The 26,030-nt window shown below is 51.9% G+C and overlaps 1 protein-coding gene across 1 annotated transcript; it reads right to left on the bottom strand.

Moving 5' to 3' along the window:
* Nucleotides 1-435: 435 nt before the first annotated feature.
* HEATR3 (HEAT repeat containing 3) lies at nt 436-24,972 on the bottom strand. Its single transcript, XM_053914731.2, has 15 exons — nt 24,674-24,972; nt 24,365-24,537; nt 23,056-23,143; nt 21,504-21,616; nt 20,320-20,429; nt 18,618-18,758; nt 16,887-17,164; nt 12,940-13,030; nt 12,650-12,840; nt 12,351-12,433; nt 11,535-11,671; nt 9,878-9,966; nt 7,351-7,494; nt 4,632-4,808; nt 436-837 (listed from the first exon to the last, which is right to left on the bottom strand). Exons 1-15 carry the CDS (start codon nt 24,812-24,814, stop codon nt 715-717), a joined length of 2,079 nt encoding a protein of 692 aa, XP_053770706.1. The 5' UTR covers nt 24,815-24,972; the 3' UTR covers nt 436-714.
* Between the last annotated feature and the right edge of the window lie 1,058 nt (nt 24,973-26,030).

Genomic DNA, 26,030 nt, shown 5'->3' with positions numbered 1-26,030 from the left:
AGGCTGGCACTCAATCCACTGAGCCACACCAGCCAGGGCCCGACTATCTGATATTTTTAAAAAAGATTTTTGTAAGACACAAAGTTTTCAATAAAAAAGTTATTTATTAAAAAATATTTTCTCCCAATTCTGATTCCACATCAAATTCAACAGGAGGGAGATTGCAACACAACAGATCAGAACTGCTTATACAGAGCACGACAAGGACTTCATTAGCTCACTTGTGTATTTTACTTCATAAGGAAATACAAATTCAATTCATCACTTTGCAGAAGGCAAACATAATTGATATGTGTTTAATTTTATAAAGCTTGTCTTCACCTTTCAGTTAAAAATTCAGCTAATATAAAATGATATTGACCTAAAAGAGTATCCAAGCAATACTTTAGACTTCCTTTTCTGGCAAAATTTAAGAAAAATATGATTGCTTGGACGTTTCTTCACTGCTCCCGAGAGCCACCTGAGATCCCTTTGCGCTTCTGCTCTTCGCGTTTCCAGCCACTCAAACGTGTTGGGAGCTGGGTTAGAGAGCACCCAAAGTGGCACTCGGATCCCAGAGCCTAAAAGAGTGTTTCTGACAGGTTTTGAAGTTCACAGAACTTCAAATTAACTTACAGGGCAGAGACACTGAAAAAGGGCTTTCCGAAACGCACGCGCTCAAAGAAAACCCTTTCGCGTCACTTCGGGGCGAGGGCTGCTCTCTGCTTCCGCGGTTCAGGCAGTCAGTCTCTTTTGAACGCTTTCCTGATAAGCGACAAACCTTCTCAAGTTCATCTTCACGTTGTTGAGAACGCACAGCTGATCTGGGCTGTATTTACCTCTCCCTTCTTTTCGTATCTGCCAAAAGAAAAGTCTTAATGTGATTTGGTGTGAATTACTGATTCCTTTAAATAAAGGAAGCATTTAGTTTGGGGTGTATTTCCTTCAGAACAAGACAGCTGCCAGAATCTGATCAAACATTTTCACTTCCAATAATAAACAGACCACAGCATGTGAGCCACGAAGATAAATTAAGATTGTGCGCCTTTTAGTTTAATTAAATTTACGGGGGTAACATTGGTTAATAACATCAGAGAAGTTTCAGGCATGAAATTCGAATACGTCACCTGTATATCGCACCATGTGCTCACAGCCCAAAGTCGAGCCACCTCCCTTCTCCTCTGGTGACCACCAGAGACTGTTGCCTGTCTATTGGTTGGTTGGTTTTGTCTATTTTACATCCTGCGTGAGTGAAATCATACATGGTCCCTGTCCTTTTTCGTCTGACTTATTTTGGTAGTGTTGTGTGTGGGCTGCTCCACTGTCCTCTGTCAGCCCACAGGAGGAAAAGCAAGGCTGACAGAAGGATGCTCCTTCTGAAGGAAGCAGCCCTAAAAGTACCCTGAATCAAGACGAGTAGGGAACCATCCCAATAAACACATTATGGATTAAAAAAAAAAAATCCCTCCATACTGTCACACACGGCTGTATCGCTTCACTTTTGATGGCTGAGCAGTATTCCACTGCGTGCACGTACCCCACCGTCTTTATGCACTCACCCATCGAGGGCACGTGGGTCGCTCCCAAGTCTCGGCTACTGTGAGTGATGCTGCAGCGAGTACAGGGGTACGTATGTCTTTACAAACGATTGCTTCCACAACGTTGGGGTGGATACCCAGAAGAAGGATTCCGGGCCACATCGTAGTTCTAGTCTTAATTTTTTGAGGAAACTCCATAGAGTTTCTTTCCATAGAGGCTGCACTAATTCACATTCCCGCCAGCAGTGCACAAGGTATTTTCTCCACATCCTCTCCACCGCCTGTTAGTTCGTGTCTTACTGTCAACAGCTATTCTAACAGGTGTGAGGTGGTAGCTCCCCGTGGCTTTGATTTGCCCCTCCCTGATAGCTAGTGAGGTTGGGCATCTTCTTAGATCATCTGTATGTCTTCCTTGGGGAAGGTGTTCAGGTCCTCCCCCCATTTTTGTTTTAAAGATTTTACTTATTTTTAGAGAGAGGGTGTAAGGGAGGGAGAAAGAAAGGGAGAGAAACATCAACGTGTGGTTGCCTCTTGTGTGACCCCCACCGGAGACCTGGCCTGCATGTGCCCTGACTGGGCATGTACTCTGACTGGGAATCGAACCAGCAACCCTTTGGTTCACAGGCCGGCACTCAGTCCACTGAGCCACACCAGCCAGGGCCTCTCCCCATTTTTTAATCAGACTGTTTTTTTGTTGTTGAGTTGCATGAGCTCTTTATTTATTTTAGGTATTAGTCCCTCATCAGAGGTCGTTTATAAATACCTGCTCCCACCGGGACAGCTGCTTTTTTGTTTTGCTGTACGATTTTCTGGAGACTATGCACCTTTTAAATGACAGTTACGAGAACGACGAACCCGGAGACTGTAGGAGAACGAGCGTCTCCCACCGGGAGCCCAGAGTGGAGGTTCTCAGACCCTGGTGTTTGGCGGCAGCATGTTACCTGGAAGGCTTGTTAAGCGCCAGCCTGGCGGCCGGGGCACAGCTTCCACTTCTCCGCAGGCGTGGGGCTGGGCCCCAGCATGTGACCTGCCGCCAGTTAGCAGGTGCTGCTGCGGCAGACCCAGGGCACTTGGAGAACCACTGCTCTGGGGAGGTTCTGTAGTAAAACGCATTGTTACGGTGTTTCCATGCCATCTGGGGCTGAACATACACCAAACAGCCTTTATTGCCGGTGTGACTTCGCTCACAAAGGGGCTTCGAGTAGAAAACTACAGGCTGCCCTTCTGGCTAAGAAGGGAGTTGTTCCTGAGGGCCTGACAACCTCTGAGGGAGGAAAACCACAGTTCAATATCATTACCCTGGCATCAGTCAGACCACCAGACCTCCCAGAGGTCAGGGGTCCTTTTCCTAGTTCCAAGGCTACATCGCTCCTTCCCAAGCGCTGGCTTCTGTGGTTTGGCGACTCGACATCTGCTTTCCTTGCAGGGAAAGGGGGTATTTTCTGCTCCCCTTGCAGAGCCCTTCTTCAGAAGCCTGGTGGGCCTGTGACCCTCAGGACACTGCGGACGCCACCCAGCACTGGCTGGAAAGACCACCAGGAGGCGGTGCTGTGCTAACACACCCAGTGCAGGGCTGTGAACGTGGGGTGCTCCCTTCCCGATAATCAGGGGGACATGCTAACGCGCACCTGTCTTTGCTTAGAGAGGCACCGCTCGGCTCAATCACCCACAAGGGAGGGAGTAAGTGGGGAGAAAACCTCTCAGCGCTGAAAGCACAGGCCAGCTCAGGGGGTGAGCAAAATGGGTGAAGGGGGGCCAAAGGGTACAAACTTCCAGCAACGAGACGAGGCGGCCCTGGGCATGTGATGTTCAGGCAGGGACTATGGCTACCACACTGTAGTTTCTATGGGAAAGGTGCTGAGAGCCTGGATCTTAAAAGCTCCCCTCACAGGACAAAAACGTGTATCTCTGTGAGGTGACAGATGTTAACCAGACTCATCTCGCCAATCACTTCACAGTATATACACAGTATCAGACCATTAGGTCCCACACCTGACACCGATACATTGTCACGTGTCCATTATATCCCAGGAAAAACAGAAGCCCGGGAACCGAAAGGTTGCCGGTTGCGTTCCCAGGCAGGGCACCCGCCTGGGTTGGGGGTGTGCGAAAGGCAACCAATCGCTGTTGCTCTCGCTCTTGCTCATTGATGTTTCTCTCTCTCTCTTTCTCCCTCCTCTCCCCTCTCTCTGAAAATAAATAAAATCGAAAAAAACCTCATATATTTTTTAAAAACACCACAAAGAAAAAAAACTACAGGCTTCAACAAAACACAATTAAGAGTAAACTGTTCAATTTCTCCCCCCTCCAGTATTCAGTCACCTATGGGCAAGGCTCAACCCGGTAAATGTTGGCGACTCTTCCCACGTTCTTTTAACGCAACGTGCCAACACATGACAATGTAAAAACCAGAGTGACGCTCATGTCCTTAAACCGACGCCCACTTCAGACGGAACGAGACGCCTGTACAGCCAGTGTTCCTATTTCTATTCTAGTTTCTATTTTCTTAGAAAGCTGGTTTTTAATGGCTTAAAAATTTTTCAAAACACTTAAATTTCTAGACACGCCATCAAATTCACCTGAAACCCATCACAGAGTTCTCTCTGCGAGGCCTTAGTTCTGCGTTAGAAGCTTGCTAGATCAAAGAAATGCATATTGAAAAACAACAAAAAGATCATCTTCCTTCAGAACATCTACTCTCTTCACAAAGATGAAAAGCAAATGTTGAATTTAAAATCCAAAAGCCAAAAAGACAACCATTTTATTTCAAGGGGGTTTGCCTTTTTTCCGGGCACCAAAGGGAAATGCCCACGGCAGAGAAATGAGCCTGTGACGCAGTACGTGGTGTGACATGAGGTTAAAGACCCGGAGGAGCCCTGCGGGCCGCAGACTAGCGCGCTTCTGCCTAAGCAGCGCGGCGACACCACTCCACTCACAGAGGGCGGCGGGGCCGTCTGGCTCAGGTCTCGGAGTCCGAGCTCCGATTCGGCCTGGCAGCGTTCGCACACGGGGCTGAGGGGCTCTGGGCGCCAGGGGCGGAGACTGGGGGGTCTGCACACCCCCCTTCCCACAGGACGCGGCGGCCCAAGCGCTCCCCAGCGGAGGGCCGCATACCTTCATCCTGAAGACCGGCTGGAGCTCCCGCAGAGCGGGCAACAAGCGGATCTGGACGGAGGCCCTCTCGGCTTCTCGGCCGTCTGCGAACACGTCGAACAGGGCGTCCAGGGCCTCTCCTGCGACCACCAGCGAAGGGTCCTTGGTGGCGACCTCCAGCAGGGAACACCCGATGGTCTGGGGCCAACAAGACGCACGTTAGCACCAGGATTCCTGGGTCGGTGGTTCCCCAAGCACCAGCTTTAAATGGCAGTGAGTACGCATGATATTGTATACGGAAATGCGGGGGAAAGTTAAAACTTTGAGAAGAGTAAAGATTAAAGACTGAACATGTATTTATAAATAAACCAAGTATAATATAAGCAAGATAAATGAAACACGTTAGAAGTTATACTCCTAAATAAAATGAAGTAAGTCCATAAATGATACATGAAAGATTGATTTAGGAAATTAAAAAATTTTCCCCTCTGCCTCCCTCAAAAAGGCTTTCCCCATAGTGTCAAAATGGAACAAAAAATATGCTTTTAAAATTATATGGAAAACACCCAAAGACAATTTAAAAAATTGAACACAACACACTCTCACATTGCTTCACTGTGCTGAATTTTCACAATTGGCTAGTTAATAAAGACCATTCCCACCCTGGCCAGTGTGGCTCAGTGGATGGAGCGCCGGCCTGCAAACCAAAGAGCCACCGGTTAGATTCTCAGTCAGGGCACATGCCTGGGTTGTGGGCCAGGTCCCCAGTGGGGGGCACGTGAGAGGCAACCACACATTGATGTTTCTCTTCCTCTCTCCCTCCCTTCTCCTCTCTAAAAATAAAATCTTTAAAAACAAAAAACCAAACATACAAAAAAACCAGACCACTCCCAATCTACAAAGAGTTGTTCAAGAGAGAATTCTTTTGTTCGGCGGCTCAGCTTCACCCTTCATGCCTGAAAGGCGTGTGCAGAGCTGCTGTTATGCGTGGGGGAGGGGAAATGCTAAGAACCCAGTTCAAACTCCGGGTCCACCGTAAGTAACAGGATGACCATTGGACAGTCCATTAACCCCGCCGGGCTGCAGTGTTCTCATCTGAATCTAAGTGTCCGGATTACAAGCTCCTACGTAGTTGGAAGCGCACGGCGCCCCCTCCGAAGCAGTCTTATCAAAAAGATGGACCTGGATCTGAGTCTCCTCTGGCCTGGAGGGCTCGCTGCACGTGCAGGAGACACAGAGGAAGAGGAAACAAGCTCAGCACCACGGGGAGCATAGGACAGATCCAGAGGCTGGACCCTGTGTAGGGACAACCGATCCCGGGGTTAAGGGACGGCAGGGGGTGGGCGATGAGCGGTCACAGGTGCCGCAGGAGGATTGTTGCAGAGTAATAAGAGGCCTGGACGACCCCAGACCAAATGTCATGTGCAGACTTCACTTGGATGCTGGTCCAAACCAACTCTCCGCAAGCAGATATTTTAGGAACAACTAGAAAACTGTGAGTACAGACCAGGTATCTGACTCACCGGGAAAGGACTGTTAACTGCCTAAGGTGAGACGATGGTGTAAGAAACTGCCCCTGTGGAACACATGCACGTGAACCAGTACGGGCGACACACGTGGCGTCCTCGATTCACTTCAACGCACCCAGCAAAGAAACCACGTGAAGTACACGTGAGGGAAGGCTGCTCATCGCCAAACACGCTTGGGCAGCACACAAAACGCGCTCCACCTTTTCTTTTTCTTCACGCTTGGAAACGGGACTGAATAAAAACATTTAAAAAACTCGTACGTCGTGCCTGAGAAAAACGTGCTGTTCCGAAAGCAGACCTTGGAAATTCTGGTGTCAGGGATGGAGGTGACCGTGCACACACTCCGGTGTGCGCGCAGGTCGGCCGCACGGCCGCACGCCCGCCCGCTGTGTGTCTGCAGGCCCGGACCCCTGGGTCGCCACAGAGGAAGGGGTTACGGGGGCTGCCTCTCTGGAGTCGCAGGGGACTGGAAGCTTGGGGTGGAGGTGAGTGTTTCACTCTATGTTCTTTTCTGGTTTTCCAAGTGTTTGGCTGTGTGCACGTATCATCTTTTGAAAATAAGGTTGTTAAGATGTCATTGTCATTGTGAAGCTCTTGGCAGCAGGTGAAGGGTGCCCCTCTGCTAAGCGGTGAACCTCCCGTCAGCAGCCACACCTGAGCAGGCTTTGGCACCATGCAGGGTAACCACGCCAGCCCTCTCCTTAGCTGGCGCTGACACCGTAGCGCTAACCGTGCAGCAGCTGAGCACCCAGGCTGAGAGAAAGTTCTGGAAGCAAAATGCCGAGTTCCCAGAGTGCGCACAGCAGCAGCGGCGCGGCTGAGCGGTAGCGGCATCCGGAGGAACGTGTCGGGTGCGGCGCGGGTGCGCGCAGCCCGGGGTGGAGCCAGTTCCTCCGTGGCAGGACAGCAGCACATCCGTGCGACAACCATGGCCGGGGCATCTAACAATTTTGAACTTGCCTTTCGTGGGAGATGAGTTCATTTCTGAAAAAATGTCTCTGGAGTAAATAAAGTTACATGGCGAAATGGGACTCAGCTTTCCAAGTCCCTAGCCAACCCACGCAGTGAGAGCGAGCCAAAGGGTGTATGACGGGTGTCCTTCAGTGAGCGCCTTCTCAATACGGCGTCTTCTCACGACGCCCACAGAGGTCCCCTAAAACCCACAGCACAGGACTAATCACTGGACAGTTAGGGTGGGAGCAGACTGTTACCTTGAGAGTCTCGAGTGTGCCATCTTCTTTGGCGAGGACGCTGCCTGTGATTCCCAAAATGCTGACCACGTTCACCCTGATGCCGACGTTAGCGCTCTGGAGGCCCGCTCTGCACAGCGTCATCAGCTGAGCCGGGGTCATGCACTGTGGGAGGAGAAGAGGGGAACACGTGTGGCGTGAAGCTCGGCCAGGCCCCACAGCACGGGGCACGTGGCAGACAGCAGGACAGCGACCGCTCCCGCGACTGCCGTGCTCTGAGGACAACGCAAGTTCCGGCAGAGAAGTTACCACCCGTTTGTAATCACCCCACAGCATAGCTGGTCACCCCGAGCTGAGAGGAGGCCCGTCGGTGTCCCTGCCGTCACCCGACCCTCCACAGCTGGGAGCCCGTAACAGGGGTGTCAGCCCCCATCAGTGTCCGTTAAAGACTTTCGTTCAAATGGACTCAGACCGAAGACATTGTAGTTTCTTTTCGACATTGATCTTGGAAGCGTTCTGAAAATATAACAGGATTGTGTAGCTTTAATAAAAATTGGCTGAATCTCACTGTGAGATGGGTTGTGGTCGATTACCAAAGACTGGAAAAACCACTAAATCATGTAGCGCTTCACTAGGCAGTGATACTTCCCACTTGAAGCCTGTTTGAACACACATGCAGACGCGGTATTGTGAAGAGTGGGAGTGTCCTGCTGCCCGTGACAGGCAGCCCAGTGCTGGGATTAAGGGCTCAGGACCTGGAGCCTGACATCCTGGGTTCAAATCCCAGCCCCTCTACTTGCCACCTGGCAACGCAACACAAGTTCCCGAGCCCCAGTGAACCCTCCACTTCCCCGCACAGAGGGGCTGGGAGGGCTGAGTAATACACATCGAGCACTCACGATACGTTGGCTATCATTTTATAGAAAAGTCCCGAGCAGTTCTAAATCATCTCATGCATTTCTAACTCATCCGCACTGCTCTGCCAAATCTAAAGGTAACAGCAAGTATGCCCCAGTTTCTCAGAAAATAGTAGGTTGGGGAAAATTCCACAAACTACGGAGCTGTCCGTGGCTAGGACAGGCTGGGGAGGATTAGAAAGCGTGTTGGGTTCCCACCGGGATGACTCACAATGTCAGCTGCCCAACGTGTGGGAGCCACAGGTACAGCAGTAGACGGGCGAGCAGGACAGCTGTGTCCAGGCCTGGAGCTGTCACTCGGCGAGCTGGGTCCTTGGCCTCCTCTCCTTACAAAGCGTCAGAGAGCCAGGCTCCTTCGAGTTCTAAAACTCCAGGCCCGCGCCCTGTCCACAGCCAACCTGAGGACTTGTGATCTGACTGTATGTGAATGATTGATTATTAACTGAGCCTGAGCCGTGAGTCACTTCTTTTCACCGTCGGGCGGACCCGGTCAATTACTGCCTGAGCACCATGGGAATCAATGACGGTACGCGATACTCCTATAAGCCCCGCAGTGGAGGGGCTTCTGATCCTCCCGGCGGCCACGCGGCAGGCCAGGCATTACAATAATTCACGTTTCACAGAAACTAAGAGTCAAAAGTTACGTACTTGGAAAAAACATACAGAATTTTTCAAAGAGTCCGTGTCAGAGGCCAACAGCGCAGACCCTACTTCACAGTGGGGCCCCAGCCACCCCCAGCAGACTCCGGAGCAGGGCGACGTTGGGGTGCTCTGCTCCAGAGGCACGGCCAGTGCCAGGGTGGCAGGTGGGCATGGCGCTGGGAGAAGGGGGTCCGAGAACTGTGAAGCCAAGTCACTGGGAAGAGCAGCTACGTGGACAGCGACCTCACCCAGGGTGACGACAGGACTGGTGAGGACAAATGGAGCCCGGCAGGGAGACCCCGGGACGGCCGGCAGCTGGGACCAAGCAGGGACACTGATAATTAGGGAATGTCTGTGCATTTGAGGGAGTGGGTCACGGGTTTGTGGCTACGTTTTTTCCAAGTCCACTTGCTGTCACGGACATGACCACACACATGATAGAAGACTTATTGGGTGGAACAGCGCCACGCACGCCACACACTGCGGGAGCAGATGCAAGGCCATGCGCGCCACACGCTGCGAAGCAGACGCAAAGGTGTCGGGGAGACAGAGGAAACTGGTGCACGGGTGCTGACAACTTGCTGCCCCCGGCAGCGGCGCCCGCAGGCTCACTGTCTGCACTAACAACAAGGAGCCACTTGCTCCGCTCTCAGGGAGGTCTGAGGGTGCCCTTCATGCAAAGCAGGACGAAGAAGTGCTGTGGCGCCCTGAACGGAGGCCAGGGGCACTCACTGCGCAGGGTCGGGAGGGCGTGGTGAGCGGGTCCGCACCGGAGTGTTTTCAAATGACACACGGCATTCAGAGACAATGCTCACAATGCCTATGTCAAAGGAGTTACACCAGTGACAGACCTACTGTGTGCTGGGGGCGGGGGGTTACGCACTTTTCTTTTCACAAGAATCACAACAACGGAAATAAAAATTGGAAAAACAGTTCCGTGATGAATATCAACTCTTCGCTAGTTTCACAGGAAAACTTTAAAACCTTACCTGAGAGATGTTCTTGGAGGCCATTGTTTGCAAAAGGGCCCGCAAGGCGCTACTTATGGCTTCTAGGAAGTCAACGTGCTGAGCAAAATCTGCAAACAAGAGTGAAACGTGAATTCTGCTTTTCTCGAGACAAGCGATTTTGTAGAACAGGAAACAAACCCAAGTCGAAGCAGCTCAAATGTTACCACGCGCCGCTACAGTGCAAACACTGTTGGGGTGGAAGCCGACTCCTGGCTCACGGCCCCCTGCAGCCTGCACGTCGGGTCTGGAGGACGGCCACGCTGAAATAACCACAGCCGGGCAGGGCTCCACAGGCAGCCCTGGACCCCGGACGCTGATTTTCGTTCCGGCCCCGCTTTATCGGGACGCGCCGGAGCTGGCTTTCAGACTGACTTCAGCTGTTCACAGATCGCCACCAGCCTGCTGGGCAGAGGAGGGGCCACCTTCCCAACCAGAGTCCTCACAACCTGCACCCACTGCCCAGCCGAGAGTGGCTGCTGGGCAGGGCCGGGTGGGGTGGGCCACCACGGTGTTCAGGGACCCAGCCTCCCCGGTCTGCTCCGGCTCATTTTCACTCCTTTCTCATGGTCCCTTCTCCCACACAGGACAAAACAGCAGTAAACAATTATGCTAACACAGCCACATAAAAGTGTGTCTGTGGGGCGGGGCGTCCAGGTGAGCTGGCTCCCTAACCTCTGGTGGGGAGGGAAAGTGCCTCACTCGGTGTGGTAGGTTCTATTCTCCAAAAACAGCCGCAACTTGGTACTTCCAGGCTGACGGGATCTTTTAGAACCTGGACACGTCCAGAAACATGTGGAGTCTATTTTTACCCCCCCAGAATCTGGGTGGGACTTGAGGACTAAGTCTTCGACCAACGGAATGTAGGAAAGTGCCAGGCCAGGTCACAAAGGATGACATGACTTCCGCCTGACCAGACACATGTCTGCACTGCCCTGGGAGCCCAGCCCCCCAGGTGGGAGAGAGCCCAGGGCCCAGGAAGAGGTCGTTAACAAGGACAGTTCACTACACACAGCATCAGCCTAGGGCTTTGTATACAAGTGAAACCGATCCGTATCTGCACGGAGACCTGCCAGTTAGAGACTCGGCTCTCACTACGCAAGGGATTGGAGGAGAGATGTGTTAAGAAAAGCGAGGTGTGGAAATGTGTGGACGGCGTTCCACCACCTGCCTTAAAAACACAGACACGCTTTTGTATCAAGAATTCCCCTGGACGACGATGCAAGGAACTGACCCACACTGGGAGAGGAGCCGGGCAGGGCTCACACCAGAAGGCCGCTTCCCACCCCAGGTCCTCTGCGCCACCCATTCAGATGCAAACCAAGTGGTTTTATCCTTAAGAAGAAAACTAAAGAATAGACAATTAACCGAACACACTCGTGAGGCCTAAATTTAAGGTATTTGTGACTCGGCCTTACATGGTCTGACAGGAGCGGATGCACACAATTCAATGAGAAAGAAAACCACGACCCAGACACCCGCCAGCAAGCCGTGTCCCCGTGTCCGAGTCCCCACCACCCGCAGCTGCGGGGGGTACCACCGGCAGCGTCAGCAAGGGCTTCCGCAGGCTGCATGACCCAACGCCCCTTTCAGTTCCGCTCCACCTGAGCGGCCTTCCACAGCAGGCCGAACTCCTCACCTGGCTGAGAAAAGAGCAGTGTGGACAGGTGCTGCGCAAGCGCCTGAAGGGCTGGCGCTCCGCCCAGGTGCTCCACCTCCAGGAGGGACACGAGACTCTGGAGGCACAGGAGGGCTCGGCACTGCACGGTGTTCATTCTGCAAGGGGGGTGAGACGACGCCGTGTTTCTCTGACAGGGCCCCGGAATCAAGTGCTCTGGCTGGGCGCAGCGGTAAGCCGGGGGTCGGCGAAAACGAACCCTTCTCTCGCCAATCAAACCGAAAGGGACAGGCTAGCGCCTGCACAGCCGACCTCTGCCGCCCATGCCCAGCCCCACCTCCAGATCCCGGAGGCCCAGACTTTGGCGTAAACATTTCCTTGCTCTTCTTTCCAGGCGTACCACCTACGTGCGCTTCCCCACAGAGAAGAGCGTGGTGGCCCTGGGTCCGAGCTTTGTGAAGACTGCATGGCGGGGGGGGGGGGGGGGGGGGGGGAGTTACTGTTGCGCCTCGCTCTCTAGCTCAACGGTGTTTGATCCATGTGGTGAGAAGTTCCTGTTCAGGGCCATGTGTTCTACCTTCTTCCAAGCGATCATGTCAGAACGCATCTATCCATCCTGCTGCCGACGGGCAGCGGGGGTGCTTGTGGTCTGGGGCAACTGGGAGCTCCACTGCTACACACACTCTCAGGCCTCAGCGCATACAAGCACAGGCTTCCCGGGGGTGCACACACGGGACAGAACCTGGGAACCTGGGGGCAGTTGGCCCTTTCTATCGAGTGGTCCGCCTTTCACATAACGGCGACAACAGATGGTTTGGGAAACAGAAAAGTCCTTACTTTCTGACCAGAGGTTTCCAAGTGGGGTTCCGGGAACATATGTCAACCGCAACGCTGTTCGGAAAGGCAGTTTTCTCAAATACCTAGATGTTAAAAAGTCATAAAGCGGAAGTTAAAGAGCAGGTTCGTTTTATACCAGACCCCTTTCCACAGCCCCAACGCAACCCACCCAGGCGGAAGGGTCAGCCCACGTCCGGGACTGCCCGTCTGTTTAGCTTCCCGGGTACCTACAGTGGGAGCAAGCAGCTGTCCCCCACCTTCCCCAAGCTGTGCGCTGAGCCCAGGCCGAGGATGGTTACCTTCCTGGGGAGGAGGAAGCTGGTGAGGGCGGTGTGGACCTCGTGGGAGAGGCAGAGGGGAGACAGCAGCTGCCCGGCGCCCTCGCAGAGGGAATCCTCCATGAACACCTCGCTCTCGTCGCTGCTGGAAAGTTCTTCCTCCCACTCGTCCTCCTCATCGTCCTCCTCATCTTCGTCATTGTCAGAGGGACCTGGGAACAGCAAGGGGCACGGAGCAGTCAGACCGACCACCGACAGGCCGCGGTGGGAGCCGCCCGCTCCGCCCGGGGGAGGGAGGGACGCCGGCACACCTTCGCTGCAGCACATGTTGACAATGATTTCCAGAGCCGTCTGCTGAGCTGTCAGCAGCGCCGCGGCCTCTCTCAGCTCCTTGTCAGTGGGCTAGGAGAAAGCAAACGACCAACTCTCAACGTGCAGGCCAGGATTTTCCCGTGAATTCCCTTTCAGGGGTGTCAAACTCATTGTCACCGGGGGCCACGTCAGCCTCGTGGTTGCCTTCAAAGGGCCGAATGTAATTTTAGGACTGTATGCATGTAACTACTCCTTAACAGTTAAGCTAGAGCTCGGTGCTGCCGCCGGGTAGAAACAAGGGAGCAGGCTGGATTCGGCCCACGGGCCTTGTGTTTGCCACCTGTGCCTTAGTTCAAGCGTGCTCGATGATTTCTGCCCTGGGCACAGGACACACGGCCGCAGGGGTGGGGGGGAAACAAGAGTCATAGAGAGGAAGCACTGATTCCTCCGGGCACTGGGGAGCGAGCAGCTGTCACCTGGGTGGTTGTTATTCTCTACACGCCGCTCAGTGAGCTGGAGAGGACGGATAGTCGGGAACTGTGAACTGGACTGTCCCTGAAACTTAACCTAACGTGTTGAGAAGCAGCTGAACACACCAAGATGAAAGCAGGAGCCCTCCTCAGAAGCCGGGCACCGATGCTCAGCAAACCTGCCTTTAGCTGCTTGGATGTCTTCCCGGGGAAGACCGCTCTAGCAAGAACTACGGGCAAGCCCTCCGCGGCCCACAGGGCCGGGCTGGGCTGGGGACGGACAGGCCTGCTTCCTGGCCTCCTTCGAAGACTGCAATAAAGCACTCTTTCACACTGGAGAAAGAGGGGGATTTTTTTTGCCTCTGCAAATGAATTAATGTGAACTCATCAATTACTATTCTTAAGGGGGGTTGTATACATTTTCATGACCTTAATTTGCAAGTCACCTATGAAAAGTGAAAAAGCTACACTGACATTCCAAAACAGTGGGTAAGCTAGATATAATGTGTATTTTATTGTCTGAATGATGGACGCAGTATAATTTATTAAGCATTTCACTGGTGTGGGATATTTCAGATTACTTGGATATCTTATTTCCTTGGACTTACTGGGTCAGTTTAAAAACACAACTAGAGACCTGTGACATCGTCCCAATTTCCTGCCCACAGTGTTTATTCTCATTTATAATCCTCCAGCAACTTCCTTATGCAACAATTTAACTGTAATTCGAACCATGTTCTTAAAAAAAAAGGGCAAATTGCTCATTGCTCATTGCAGAGATGTGGCTAATTTAAGGTTTGTACTCCGTTTACTGCTGGCAAGAATGAATTAAAAACCATCCTATTTGCTGTGTGGGGGGTACTCAGCTAAACACGTCTGCAGACTGGACAGGCGGCTGCAGGGCTCTTCCCTGCTGAAAATGCACGCGGCCCTGGCTTAGAAGCATCCGAGACTGAGTCCCACCTTTCACACACCTCCCCTACTCAGACACCGCCTGCTTCTCGCTGCTGTCACGCTGACAGAGCCAGCGCAGAGGAAGCGTTATGACATCTGAGACTTGCTCGAAGGTACTCGGTAGAGGAGGGGAGGCGGGGGGATACGGATGACACAGAACAGACTACGGTTTGATGACTGACAGCCAGGGGTGCTGGGGAGGGACTGCTCCAGTTCCGCGTACGTTAAAACAACCACCTGAGTTGCTTCCTTCTTTACATATTCGTGATCATCGCTTCTTACGTTAAATGCTGCAATTACAGGTTCTGATTCTGAAGGGCCCCTGGGCAGTGAGAAGGACCGGAGCCGGCTGACTGTAAATCTGCATTCCTGGCACGAATCAGCCCGATGCCCAGCGGCCCGCTGGCTCCGGAACACTGGCTGGCTGGCTGGCATGTTAATCATCCAGTCCACTCAGTTATGTTACCAGACTTTAAAAAGCAAGCTTTTGTTATAACACTGCATTTTATAAGATTCTATTTTTAAAGAATATGTAGGAAAGTAAATCTCTAAACACCAGTTAAACACCCATTTTAACCGATCTCAGGAGACATGGAGCTCTGTCCCCTCGGTCCCTCTAGGAAGGAGCCCCTTGGAGGCGAGGCTGGCGAGGGGACAACGCTCGGGAGTGCCGTCCTCCCACCCATGGGTCCTTCAGGGTGCCCTGACAGCCCGCCTGGGACTTCCGTTCTGCTCGGACTGGAATTCAGGGGAAAACTACTGCATCAGGAGGGCCAGGGCCAGGGCAGTGGGACAGCTGTAGGACAGCCTCAGGTGCCGGCCTGCCCTGTCCCGACAGTGCAGGGGTGGACGGACGCCATGGCCGTCCCAGATCGAGAACCTAGCCCTCCTGTGACAAGGGAAGACATGTCCCTGGGGCTCTTTGCAACCACCCTCTGGGGAGGTCGAGGCGCGTGGCTGTGCCTCTGTCTGTCCCACTTTACTGATTATGAATTCCTCAGCTCTGACTCAGATGCACGAGAGAGACAGGAGTACATGTGGTCTCACACACGTGTCACCTGCACCAGAGGGGGTGTGCCAAGCCTTTTCAGAGGCTTTATGACGTGCGAGCAATTCGGGGACAGTATCCGCCCTGCGCCTGACACGGCACTCTGCACCTACCAGCTCCGCACGGGGGCTGGAAAAGTCGCTCTACCTGCGTTTTCTTCATAACATCACCACGTCGTGCTTTACGAGACTGTGAATGCAGAAAAGTAGCAGACTGATTTTCAGGTATATCCTCACTTAGAGGATTCTCACCAGGCATAACCTTACTGAATGTCCACGGCGCTGACTGAAGACCGTTCTGTTCAAGGTCACCTCACAACAACAAGGACGGGCCTCGGGTGAGGCTGCAGAGGCCATGGGCAGCAAGCTTCCCGTTCAGGCCTTGCCACCCTTCTCCAGGACGACCTCAGCAGCCTCCTGCCCGGGCTTCTTGCCTCCAAGTCCCCGACACCACGGCCTGCTTTCCCCAGGCTGTCTCTGCCCCGGCTGTTAAGTGGGCTCAAGAGTCCTGTCCCCAAGCCTCCTCTGACCGCCACTTCCCTCCCTCTGCCCTCAGGGCTGCCTGGTGAGCCTGCTGTGGACGGTCTGCTCCCTTAGGAGCCCGTGCCCAGCCCTATCGTGGTCCTTAGCACAGGCATTACTGGAACCCACAAGTATGTGTCTCTCTTCCCGAGACGAAGTGGTCCCTGAAGACAGGAAGTATGACTTCATCATCTCTCGCTTGCCGGCTCCTGGCCCAGCGCCTGGTCCTGGGCAGCTGGACAGTGTGCACCTGAAGGGGTTAAGTCCTGGCCCCAACTGGCCTCCTGACTCCTAGCTCGCCCCCCTGGGGCCGCTTTCTCTAAGCATGGCTCCTTCTCTGCGGACCAGCTTGGCTGAAGTGTTTGCGGCACCCAGAACGGGGCACCCTCACCCCGACATCACACCCAGAGCGCGAGCTCGTCCCCACCACCCAGCCTGCAACCACAGCCAGCCTCTGTGCACCCCCCACCAGGCGCCCTCCTCCGAGCAGCAGCAGTGGGCAGAGGGGACGTCTGCCTGCCGCTCTGTCAGACCAGCACTAATGGGAGAGAGATGTGGCTGTCCTGGATCGGACAGCCCAAGCAAAGTGCAAACTGCTGTCGCTGGGGCACAGTCCGGGAGACAGCGTGTGAATGACCTGGGGGACAAGCAGCTCCCGGGGTGATCCCCCGCTTCTAGGGCACTGCACAACTTTGGTGTGTCCTCTCTTTGAAATCTTCTCTGTAGATCACCGCCAACCGCGGGTTACAAGTTTCATCGTAAATAGACTTTTTTCCCTTTGGGTGTGGATTTCTAGTGTTATAAATGAGAGTTCATGGGGAAACCAGACCAACTTTTACTGAAATTCGCCTTCTAACGGATTTTGCTGTAGCACTTTTCTACAAAACTTAGGACACCTACTGGAAGGAAGTCTCCGCACTAACCCACGTCTGAAAGCGTCGGTCTGGACTTACTGGAAGCAAATCGGAAACGAAGGTCTTCCTCCGGGCTCTTCCCCGTGGTGCAGCTTCTTCCATCCCGTCGTCCTCAGTCCGGCCGCCCCCATTAGCGCTCCCCAGTGCCTCCTCGGTCTCTGCGGCGGTCTCCAGCCTCTGCGTCTCGGCCTCCTTCATTCGAATGACCGTTTCACCAGCGTCCATTTCCAGAACTTCAGATAAGATCTTCAGGATAGCATTTATGATTTCTGCTTGGCTCTTGGACGGAATGATGTCCTTCAGATTCCACACTGTGCCTGGGGAAAAAAAAATGAGCGCGAGGACAAAGGAATCGCCTGTGAAATCTCTGATTAAATCTGGTTTTCACGAGATTGGTTCTTTAAGCTCGGCTGTAATTTCGAGAAGTCTTGATCCCACTGCCTTTGTTCAGTTTTAATTAAATGTCAAAAAGCTGTGCACAGAGGCAGCTCCCTCTATTATAGCCCTTCCCAGTCCTTTCCCTTCCTTGGCACACACTCCTCTGATACAACGCCTAGCAACAGACCAGGCGCACTGCTCAAGTTCCTCTGAAAACAACAAATTAAGCTGCCTCCTTTCCTTTCATCTTAACCTAAGCGGCTCTCCAAGGCAGCTGCTCATATTCCAAGAGTGGAATGGAATGCACTAAAATTCCACAGCTCACGGGCACCCCAGGCAGCAGGTACTTTAGTTTTTCTCATTATCCTAAGAGAACATGAGCTACTGTTAACATTAGGATAACTGTTTAAAAAGTGACTGTTAAAATAAAAATACTTCCTGGATATACACCCCAAAGAATTAAAAGCAGGGCCTTGGACAGATATCTGCAACCCCGTGTTCACAGCAGCGTTCTTCAGCCAAAAGGAGGGAGCCACCCAAGCAGCCCTCCGCAGGAGAATGGATAAACCAGATGTGGTCCATCCGTGCGGGGGCACGTTATTTAGTCTTAAAAAGGAAGGAGATTCTCACACATGCTGCCGCAGGATGAACTCTGAGGATGTTGCGTTACGTGAAATAAGTCACCAAGAACACCCAACAACAACATACGTAGGGCTCCACGCACACAAGGCGCCTGGAGAAGATGGAAAGTAGGAAGGTGGCTGCTGGGGAGGGCGCGGGGTGGGCCGCTGTTCCCTGTGTACAGAATTTCAGTCTTGCAAGATGAAGGAAGTTCTGGGGATTGCATGCACGACAACGTGAATTTATTTAACACAACCGAACTGTGCACTTAAATACGGTTAAGATAGAAAAGTTTATGTTATGTGCATCTTACCACTTAAAAAAAAAAAAAGACAACACCTCTCAAGATAAATGACTTCTGCAAGGTCAAGAGAAAAACGTTGAGAGAAACTATAGTATTACCAACTACTCAACAGATCCCCAGGTTATTTCTTGTTTGTGTCTGGAAATTCTGGGGGTCAAAGGGTCGTGGGGGAAGGTCTTGGGGAACAGGGAGTGGCCATGTCTTCAATGCCCATGGTCCACTCTTCACCTCCCTGGTTAATAGGGGCCCCGACTGCAGCGTTTTCCCACCAGACAACAGTGGTCCGTTATTCTGCAAACAAATCGATCCTAGAAGGCTCCCCAACCATCTGCGTATTGGGTCTCCTCTTCAATGGTGAAGTTTCCAGAACAGACATAAGCACAGAAGGAAATACAGGAATTTCAGCCCCCATCTCCACCTGTGACAAGTTACTAAAAGGCACTCGATCACATGTGCCTAAATTTTACCTGCCACTAATGTCTTTAGCAGAATATGCTCCATGGAACTGACCGGGGCCAGCATTGCCGATTCCAGCACCTGCAAGGCTGAGTCCCTGAAAGACTTCAGCAGCTCTGGGTTATCCTCCGTGACCGTCTGCAAGCAGTAGGCTGTAAGGACACAGATTGAATATTTAGAGACAACGAATTCTGCCAGGGTAACTCACACCCAAATAACTCATCGGAAAACACTGGCATCTCTACAACTTCTCCGGACAGCGCTGGTTTCGTAGGGTACGTGTCCTCAGGGTACCACACGCACACGAGGGTCCCCTCGGGGGTGCTGGGAAAGATCATTTTCTTTTCTCTTTGCTTAACGCATCATTCTTCACAGAAGCAGACTTCTATGAACACGATTTTAAAGGCTCTCAAATGCCAAGACAATGTCGAATTCCTATAAACATCAGTAAAGGCGTATCCTCCACAACTCATCCTGGACCAGTAGCGAACGGTCTGTGGGCCCAACACCCGCCCGCAGACGACATTCTCAGCGTAGGTTTGCTGTCAATGACACACTCTGGGTTTCGGACATGCTAGCTTCCTTTAAATTCAGCATGACCTTAAAAGTCACAGTTATTTCTGGTGAAACGACATTTAAGAAAAAAGCATTTTTACATAAAAACATAAGCAAATTCTGAGGGGGGTAAAATATTAAGAGCCATACGAGCCATTTAACTCCTCCCCTGAATTAAAATAAGACAAATAAATCTATATCAAGACTAAGGAACAAAAATAGAAATCCGGGAATCAAGTTTTTCTTTTAAAAGCTGTGCACTAACTTTCCTGAAATTCCTATTGTAACAGAAGCTGTCCTCTGAAATTAAAAGTCACCTACCAATTGCCTAGCCCCACTGTTTATGAAATGCACGCTGACTCACTAACCTAACCTCCGCCAAAGATTCCATTCTGACAACATGATTTTTAACTTCTTCCCAGTCGTATTGGGTCCACTATTTGTTTTTTCTTTCCTGTTCTCTTAAAAGTGCCCATTAGAGCAAGAGAAACGCTGTGAAGGGGAACACTCGCGGTCCTCGCCAGGAGAAAGGCAGAGCTAAATAAAGGATGCTGCCAGCATGATGGGCAGAAAAGAAATGCTTTTCATCAGTTACTCCTCTGCTCTCCCCAAAGTCGTGTTGAGCACCCACCCTCCAGTTTCTGTCTCCTACCCCTGCTGGGTGAGGACCCTCGGTGGTGTCTAACCCCATGCACCGGGGGTGGGAGCCAAGCAGCTGAAGCTGCCAGACCTTCCTTTCTCACCCACAGAAGGGCAGCAGGCCCAGGCTACCAGTTTTCTGCCAAAAGTATGAGACAGTGGTACAAGACAGTGCCACAGGCCTAGATTCCAGTGAGCTTTGGCTCAGAGGCCTGCCCGTTATGGGTTACTGGTTCTCAGTAAACGGGCGATGGAACCTCAGGAATTACCAGAGGCTTCCGAGAGCGGTAACACGCTAGAACCGCACAGGCTCACATGATTCCCTCCCTCCCTCCCTTTCCGAGTGAAGAGCGGGAAAACTGGGTGAGTGCTCAGCACAGATTTTAGAAGAACTCAGCTATGCATTTACAAACGACGAGAACAAAAATCACTCTTGTGGAATAAACATGCTACGTCTGAATTAAAATGTTCAAACAAGGCCACACACACTGAATAAATCATCACCTTTTCTCCACTTACCTACTGAAACAGCCAGGTCAACATTGGTGGAAAATCTACTTAAATACTTTATTACAATCTCCAAACACCCTTCTTTGTTGAATATAGATACTGCTCTACTACTGCATTCACTAAAACGAAAAGGGCGCGGGAAAGTTTTATTAGTCACATTTTAACATTAAGAAATCAACCACAGAAGTTCATGACAAAATAAACGAGGCTTTATAAAAGCCCCAGCGCTGGGGTCGAACACCCGCCACTTTTGGAGATGAGTACACCCACGCGACTTCTATTCGCTGTCCGTGAGCACAGCTGGGTGTCTGTGCTTCTATCTCCACACCACAGTGGGGTCTTGCAGCCAACCTCTTTACCTGCACCCCAGTTTTCTTACAGGAGGTTAGAGCTGGAAGAGATCGTAGGAATCATTTACTTCCAGATGAGGAAACCCAGGCCCCAAAAGGGTGAGCGACCTGTCCAAAGACCACACGTGTTGTTAGCAGTGGCTCCTTGTGCCCGGCCTGCTGGGCTTTCCTCTCTACAACGGGAACAAGTTTCAGTGAGGCTGAAAGGTCTCCATGCTCATCACCCCGAAAGCTTTTACATCGGAAGTTATAATCTTGCTAAAAATGCAGAACATACAACAAGGTAGAAAAAGGTAAATCCGGGTTGTGTTTCTGGCCGTTTCCACTTCTAACTGCAGGTGCCCCCTCCTCACCACTGTCACCATCATGTCACGGAGCGTGGGCTCTGCCCCCAAGGGGCCACAGGAGCTCCTCTCACGCATCTACGTCCCTGCCACATGGCCACGCCACGATGGAGGAGTAAGGCAGCCGTTGAGCCTTGTGGTCTCTGTCCCACTCCAGATGCCAGACCAGAGCAGCGACCGCCCCGGGCCCTATCTGGTTCTAAGACAACTGCTGCTTGAAGCAACGGGTGTCGGGGGGAAGGGCATGCGGTATGCGCCCATGGCCAGGATACCTCTTACTGGGGTCAGCAGTACCGACTGGAGAGGAGAGCTGTGAAGCAGGGAAGATGTAGTGACACCTGGAGGGAAAGGCTAAGCCAGGCCGGAGGGCTGATTATAGGTCATGTGACCCGACCAGCTGCGAAGCAGCACCGCCGGGAGGCTGAGATGCACCCAGGATAAGGGCCATTCCTCTGTGGTGGAACAGAGAGATCGGCAGCCTGCCGGCCACGCCCCTTACCATATATTCCACAGCACGTTCACGGCCTCATTGGCTATGTTCTCAACAGAGCTTCCGCTCCGATCTTTTTCTTTCTGTGCCGACATCTCGTTTGAATCCAGTCCAGCGCTGCACTGTAACCAAGTATCACGATTAGCACACTGGTTCAAGAGAATAATTAAACGAAAAGGCTAATGATGGTGACGGGCCACAAAAACAACAGCAGAAATGACAGTGGTTCACAAGCCAATCACACTCTCATATGCAGTACGGTGCCCACAGCCCTGGTCCCGTTCAGCGAGAGACACAGACAAGAAAGGGTCCGAAGTCATCGTACAAGTTAGATATAAAGCATCTCACATTGAAATTAAAAGTAAAACCAACACCAAGCATTTTATCTAATGTGATAAAGACAGTAAACAAGGCGGAGAAAGGCAACGCGTGCTAAGGGCTAACGCCCACACAGCACCCTCTGTGTGCGAGGCCCAGGTCCAAGCACTTTGCGTACATTAAGTCATTTAATCCCGCCACAATGCTATGAAGTGGGAGAACTATCACCCCCATCTCCCTCTACAGACAGGGAACTCAGGTACAGACAGCTTGCTGAAGGTGTAGCTTGGTATATGGGGAGGCTGGGAATCAGCTCCAGGCGTTCTGGATCCAAAGCAGGTGCTGTGAACCACTCTGCAGTGCTGCCCCCCTGGCATCATCCACGAGGCCCCCTAAAGCCGGGCTTCTCATCTCGGCACAGCCCACATTCGGGACCGGATGACTCTGTGCTGTGGGCGGCTGTCCTGTGTGCTGTAGGGTGGTTAGCAGCATCCTCGGTCGCTACCCACTACATGCCGGTCGCAGCACCTGCCCTCGGCTGTGACAATCAAACACGGCTCTGGACTTTGCCAAACATCTCCTGTTGGGCAAATCACTCCCAGTAGAAACACTGCTTTAAAAGGGAACAAGACTGGTGCCTCTCATCAAAACTGCATCATCTTTACTTAGCTGTAAGTGAAAATTACTCATCAATACAGAATACCAGATCAGGGCCATGCCAGAGAGAGAGACCTCCTCCTTCATGCCTGAAGTACACCATGCAATCAAGTTGGCATGACATTAAATTTGGGAACTCAATGTCACCTTCAAGGCAAACTCAAACTCCTACTGTCTGTACTTCAGCTTCCTCATCTGTAAAATACGAAGTTTACAGATGCCAAACAGACTGCTGTGAGGCTTTAATAGTGGACAAAACTGCGTCTGGCACATAAAGAAGCAATCAATGATACTAATTATTTTACTGTATGAAGTTTAAAGTCTGAAGGAGTCTGTCTGTTTATAGTTTTAGGATGGTCTTTTCCAAATGGCATCTAAATAAATGCAGGGGGGGCAAACTGGGGACCGCTATCAACAAGGACAAGTCAGTGTTTCCAGGAAAAGAAACAAAATGCCCACGGGCTGCTTGGAGGGAAGACAAAATAACTAACGCCAAAGAACTACACAATCAAACAAACCCCCCAGTAAGTTTGTAGAGTGAAAGATACATTTAACATCTGCCACCAGGACAGCTACAACTGCATACCTCTCTGAGCAGTGCCACCAGAGGAGTCATGATATCCTTAGTCACCATGTCATCACAAACTTCAAAACCTCCGCAAGCACTGAGGTTTCTACACGAGAAGTTGAAAAAAGGGTTACTTTCAGATCACCCGCGTCACAGAGCTCTACGAAGCTCTCAAACGTATTCGTTTCTAACCACACTTAAGGCGTTTCCCAGATGAAATTATTATTTCCATAAGATGTTGCAGAACCAATCCATCGGTTTCCACTTATCCATCCTGATGTAAACAAATGACTGTGTCATGTAACTGACAAGTCCATCTGAGACAGTACCGCAGCGTGTCCGTAGGGAAGGGAGAGGGGCGAAGACCTTTCCTATTTAATGTGAATAAGTCACAGCCTAATCTTACGTGAAGGGACCTTGTCTTGGAATCCAGACTTCAGGGGCGGCAGGGGTAAAGATGCTGTGAATGACACCCCCTGAAGCAACCCTCCCTAACTTGCTAGGTCAATGAATGAAACATAAGACAGCGCTAAGGCTCACAAATACTAACTTCTACTCTTGCCCCCTCTACAGGCCATTTGCTGCACAGCCACCAGTGGCCTTCTGAAAAGGTCAATCAGATCAAGTCACTCCTGCTGAGAATGAATAGGTCCTTTAGCCCTGCACCCTGAGCCCTGGTCCACCTCGCCAACTTCATCAACCCTTCTTTAACCAGGCCAACCTCTCTGCTGCTGCTCTGCTTTGCTGTTGCTGTTCCCCCTCAGGTTCCTGCTTTCCTGTTTTTCCATATCTGGCTCTGTCATCCGTCAGCTGTCATCAGAGCGCATCCGATTTCAATGAAGGCCGCACGCCTAACTTATCATCCTCTTTGGTTTTCTCCACCGCACACCTCACTCTCTACTGCCCGTTTTACTTGTGTAATGGTCTCATCTGTATCACCAGTTGTTCTGGGAAGGCAAGGATCTCTGCTGTCTTGCTCAATGTGCTGCCTGCTCAAACTCCCCTGCACCTAGAAAGCCTGCCCCATGTATACTGGAAGTGTTCCCTAAACCTCGGGAGTCTCTGGAAGGTTCTTAGAGAGGGGACAATGCATGATAAGCCTTCAGGGACGGACGCTGGGCAAGTGGCTGCTGCCGACGAGACGGCCAGGTTGGGCACACGGAAAGCGTGACAGCCTCTGGAATCTGAGTTCGGATCCCCCCTCTACAAATAGGGGGCTCTGGTCATTGGATGGGGCTCCCCAGCTGCTTTGGTCAGATGCACTAAAGACAAAACACAAAAGGCTCTGGCTGATCGTAGCACCGCCCCAGGCACCCTCCCTGCTCACCTGAGCGCGCCAGCCGCCGTCTCCCTCACCGCCAGGCTGGGGTCCAGCAGCAGCGGTCCGAGGCGGCGTACCGCATCGCGGCGCGCCAGGTCCGGGAGAGCGGGCCGCTGCTGCACCAGCCGGGCCAGCCCTGCGCAGGCGCACTCGCGGACCTCGGGGCTCGGGTGCTGGAGCTGAGGACAGGAGCAGTGTCAGAGGGCGAGCAGCGCGCAAGCGCGCGGGGTGGTGGGGGGCTCCGCCACTAGCCCACGCGCCTCGCCCCACCCCGCCCCGCCCCGGCCTCAGGGCTAGCGAGCCCTGGTCTCTCACCTTTTCTAGCAGCTCCGCCGCTGGCCCGTCATCGTCGTCTTCTTGCTCAGTCCCATTCTCCGCCGCTGCCAACTCGGCCTGACAGCCGCCTGTAGGGGAGAACTGAGGTCTCTTGAAGCGCTTCGTCCTGCTCTTGCCCATGGCAACGTGCGCTGGGGGGATGACCGAGCGAGGAGGGCAACGGCAAGATGGTGGAGGCTGCCCAACTGGCAGCAGGGTCTGGCCGAGGGGTCTAGCCGACTACGTGCGGCTGCTCAGCTGGGCCAGCAGACTGCCGAGCCCGTGTGGGAAGCAGTGCGCAGGCGCGCAGGCGGCGCTGGTGAGGAGGGGGGAGGAGCGCGCAAGCGTAGAGAGGGCGGGAGGGGCCAGACCTGGCTGAGGGGCGGAGTCCTGTGGAATTTCCCCGAGGCGGAGGAGGAGGCTGCGTTTGAATGGTAATAGGAGTTGCACCTCCTACCACCTGGTAAAATTTATCAAGTTACTTAACCTCGCCAGACCTTTACTTTCCATAATACTCAAATGGGATTAAGGTTACCTAATTTGCAAGGTTATCGTGCGCCTTAAATAAAATTATGTAAAACACGTAACACCAAGCCTGACACATAGTAGGTGCTCAAAAAATATTAACTACGATTTTATCTTGGGTCCTTGGTGCTTAGCACAACTCCTGTCATAGACAAAGGCCAGTTAATGTTTTAGAATGGGCTCCCTTAAGAAGCTACATAATCTTCTTGCTTCAGTTTTCTTATCAGTGAAATGGAGACATCAATAAAATATACCTAATCCTATTGTTAGAGGATTAAACGTTAAAGTGTTTAAGATGCTGAGAACAGAGACTGGCGCATAATCACTACAGAAATGACTGAAACTTTCATCTAACAGTTAATAAAAAGATTCTTTCACAAGTATTTATTGAGCACCAGGTACAGTGCTGGGCATTAGGATAAAATTATAACCCAGACAGATTTGGTCCCTGTCCTTTCTGTCTTTGTCCTGATGGAGTTTAAAAGTTTAGTGAGGATGTGTGAAATATATAGTAATTTTACGAATAACTTTGACTACAGTTGTGGTAAGTGCTAAGAAAGAAGGAAAGATACAGAATTTTAGGGACTCTTTATATAATTGCAGGTATGTATTGAACACCCAATAAACGCTCAGCTATCAGGGCAACAGTGGACGGGGAAAAGTTCACCGCAAGGCAACCCGGCCATCAAGCGGTTGGCTTTCTAGTATGGGAAATGACACGAATTGCTATCGCGTGTTTTGAAAAGCAATCACAGGGGTGTAGCTAAACTTGTACAGAAGCTCGAGCCTACTCAAGACCTACTTTAGGTACAAAACTTGGAGCCCCAAATAT

This window comes from Desmodus rotundus, chromosome 12, assembly GCF_022682495.2.
Source record: "Desmodus rotundus isolate HL8 chromosome 12, HLdesRot8A.1, whole genome shotgun sequence".
In the NCBI taxonomy this organism is placed as follows: Eukaryota; Metazoa; Chordata; class Mammalia; order Chiroptera; family Phyllostomidae; genus Desmodus; species Desmodus rotundus.
This window is presented reverse-complemented; position numbering and strand designations above follow the sequence as displayed.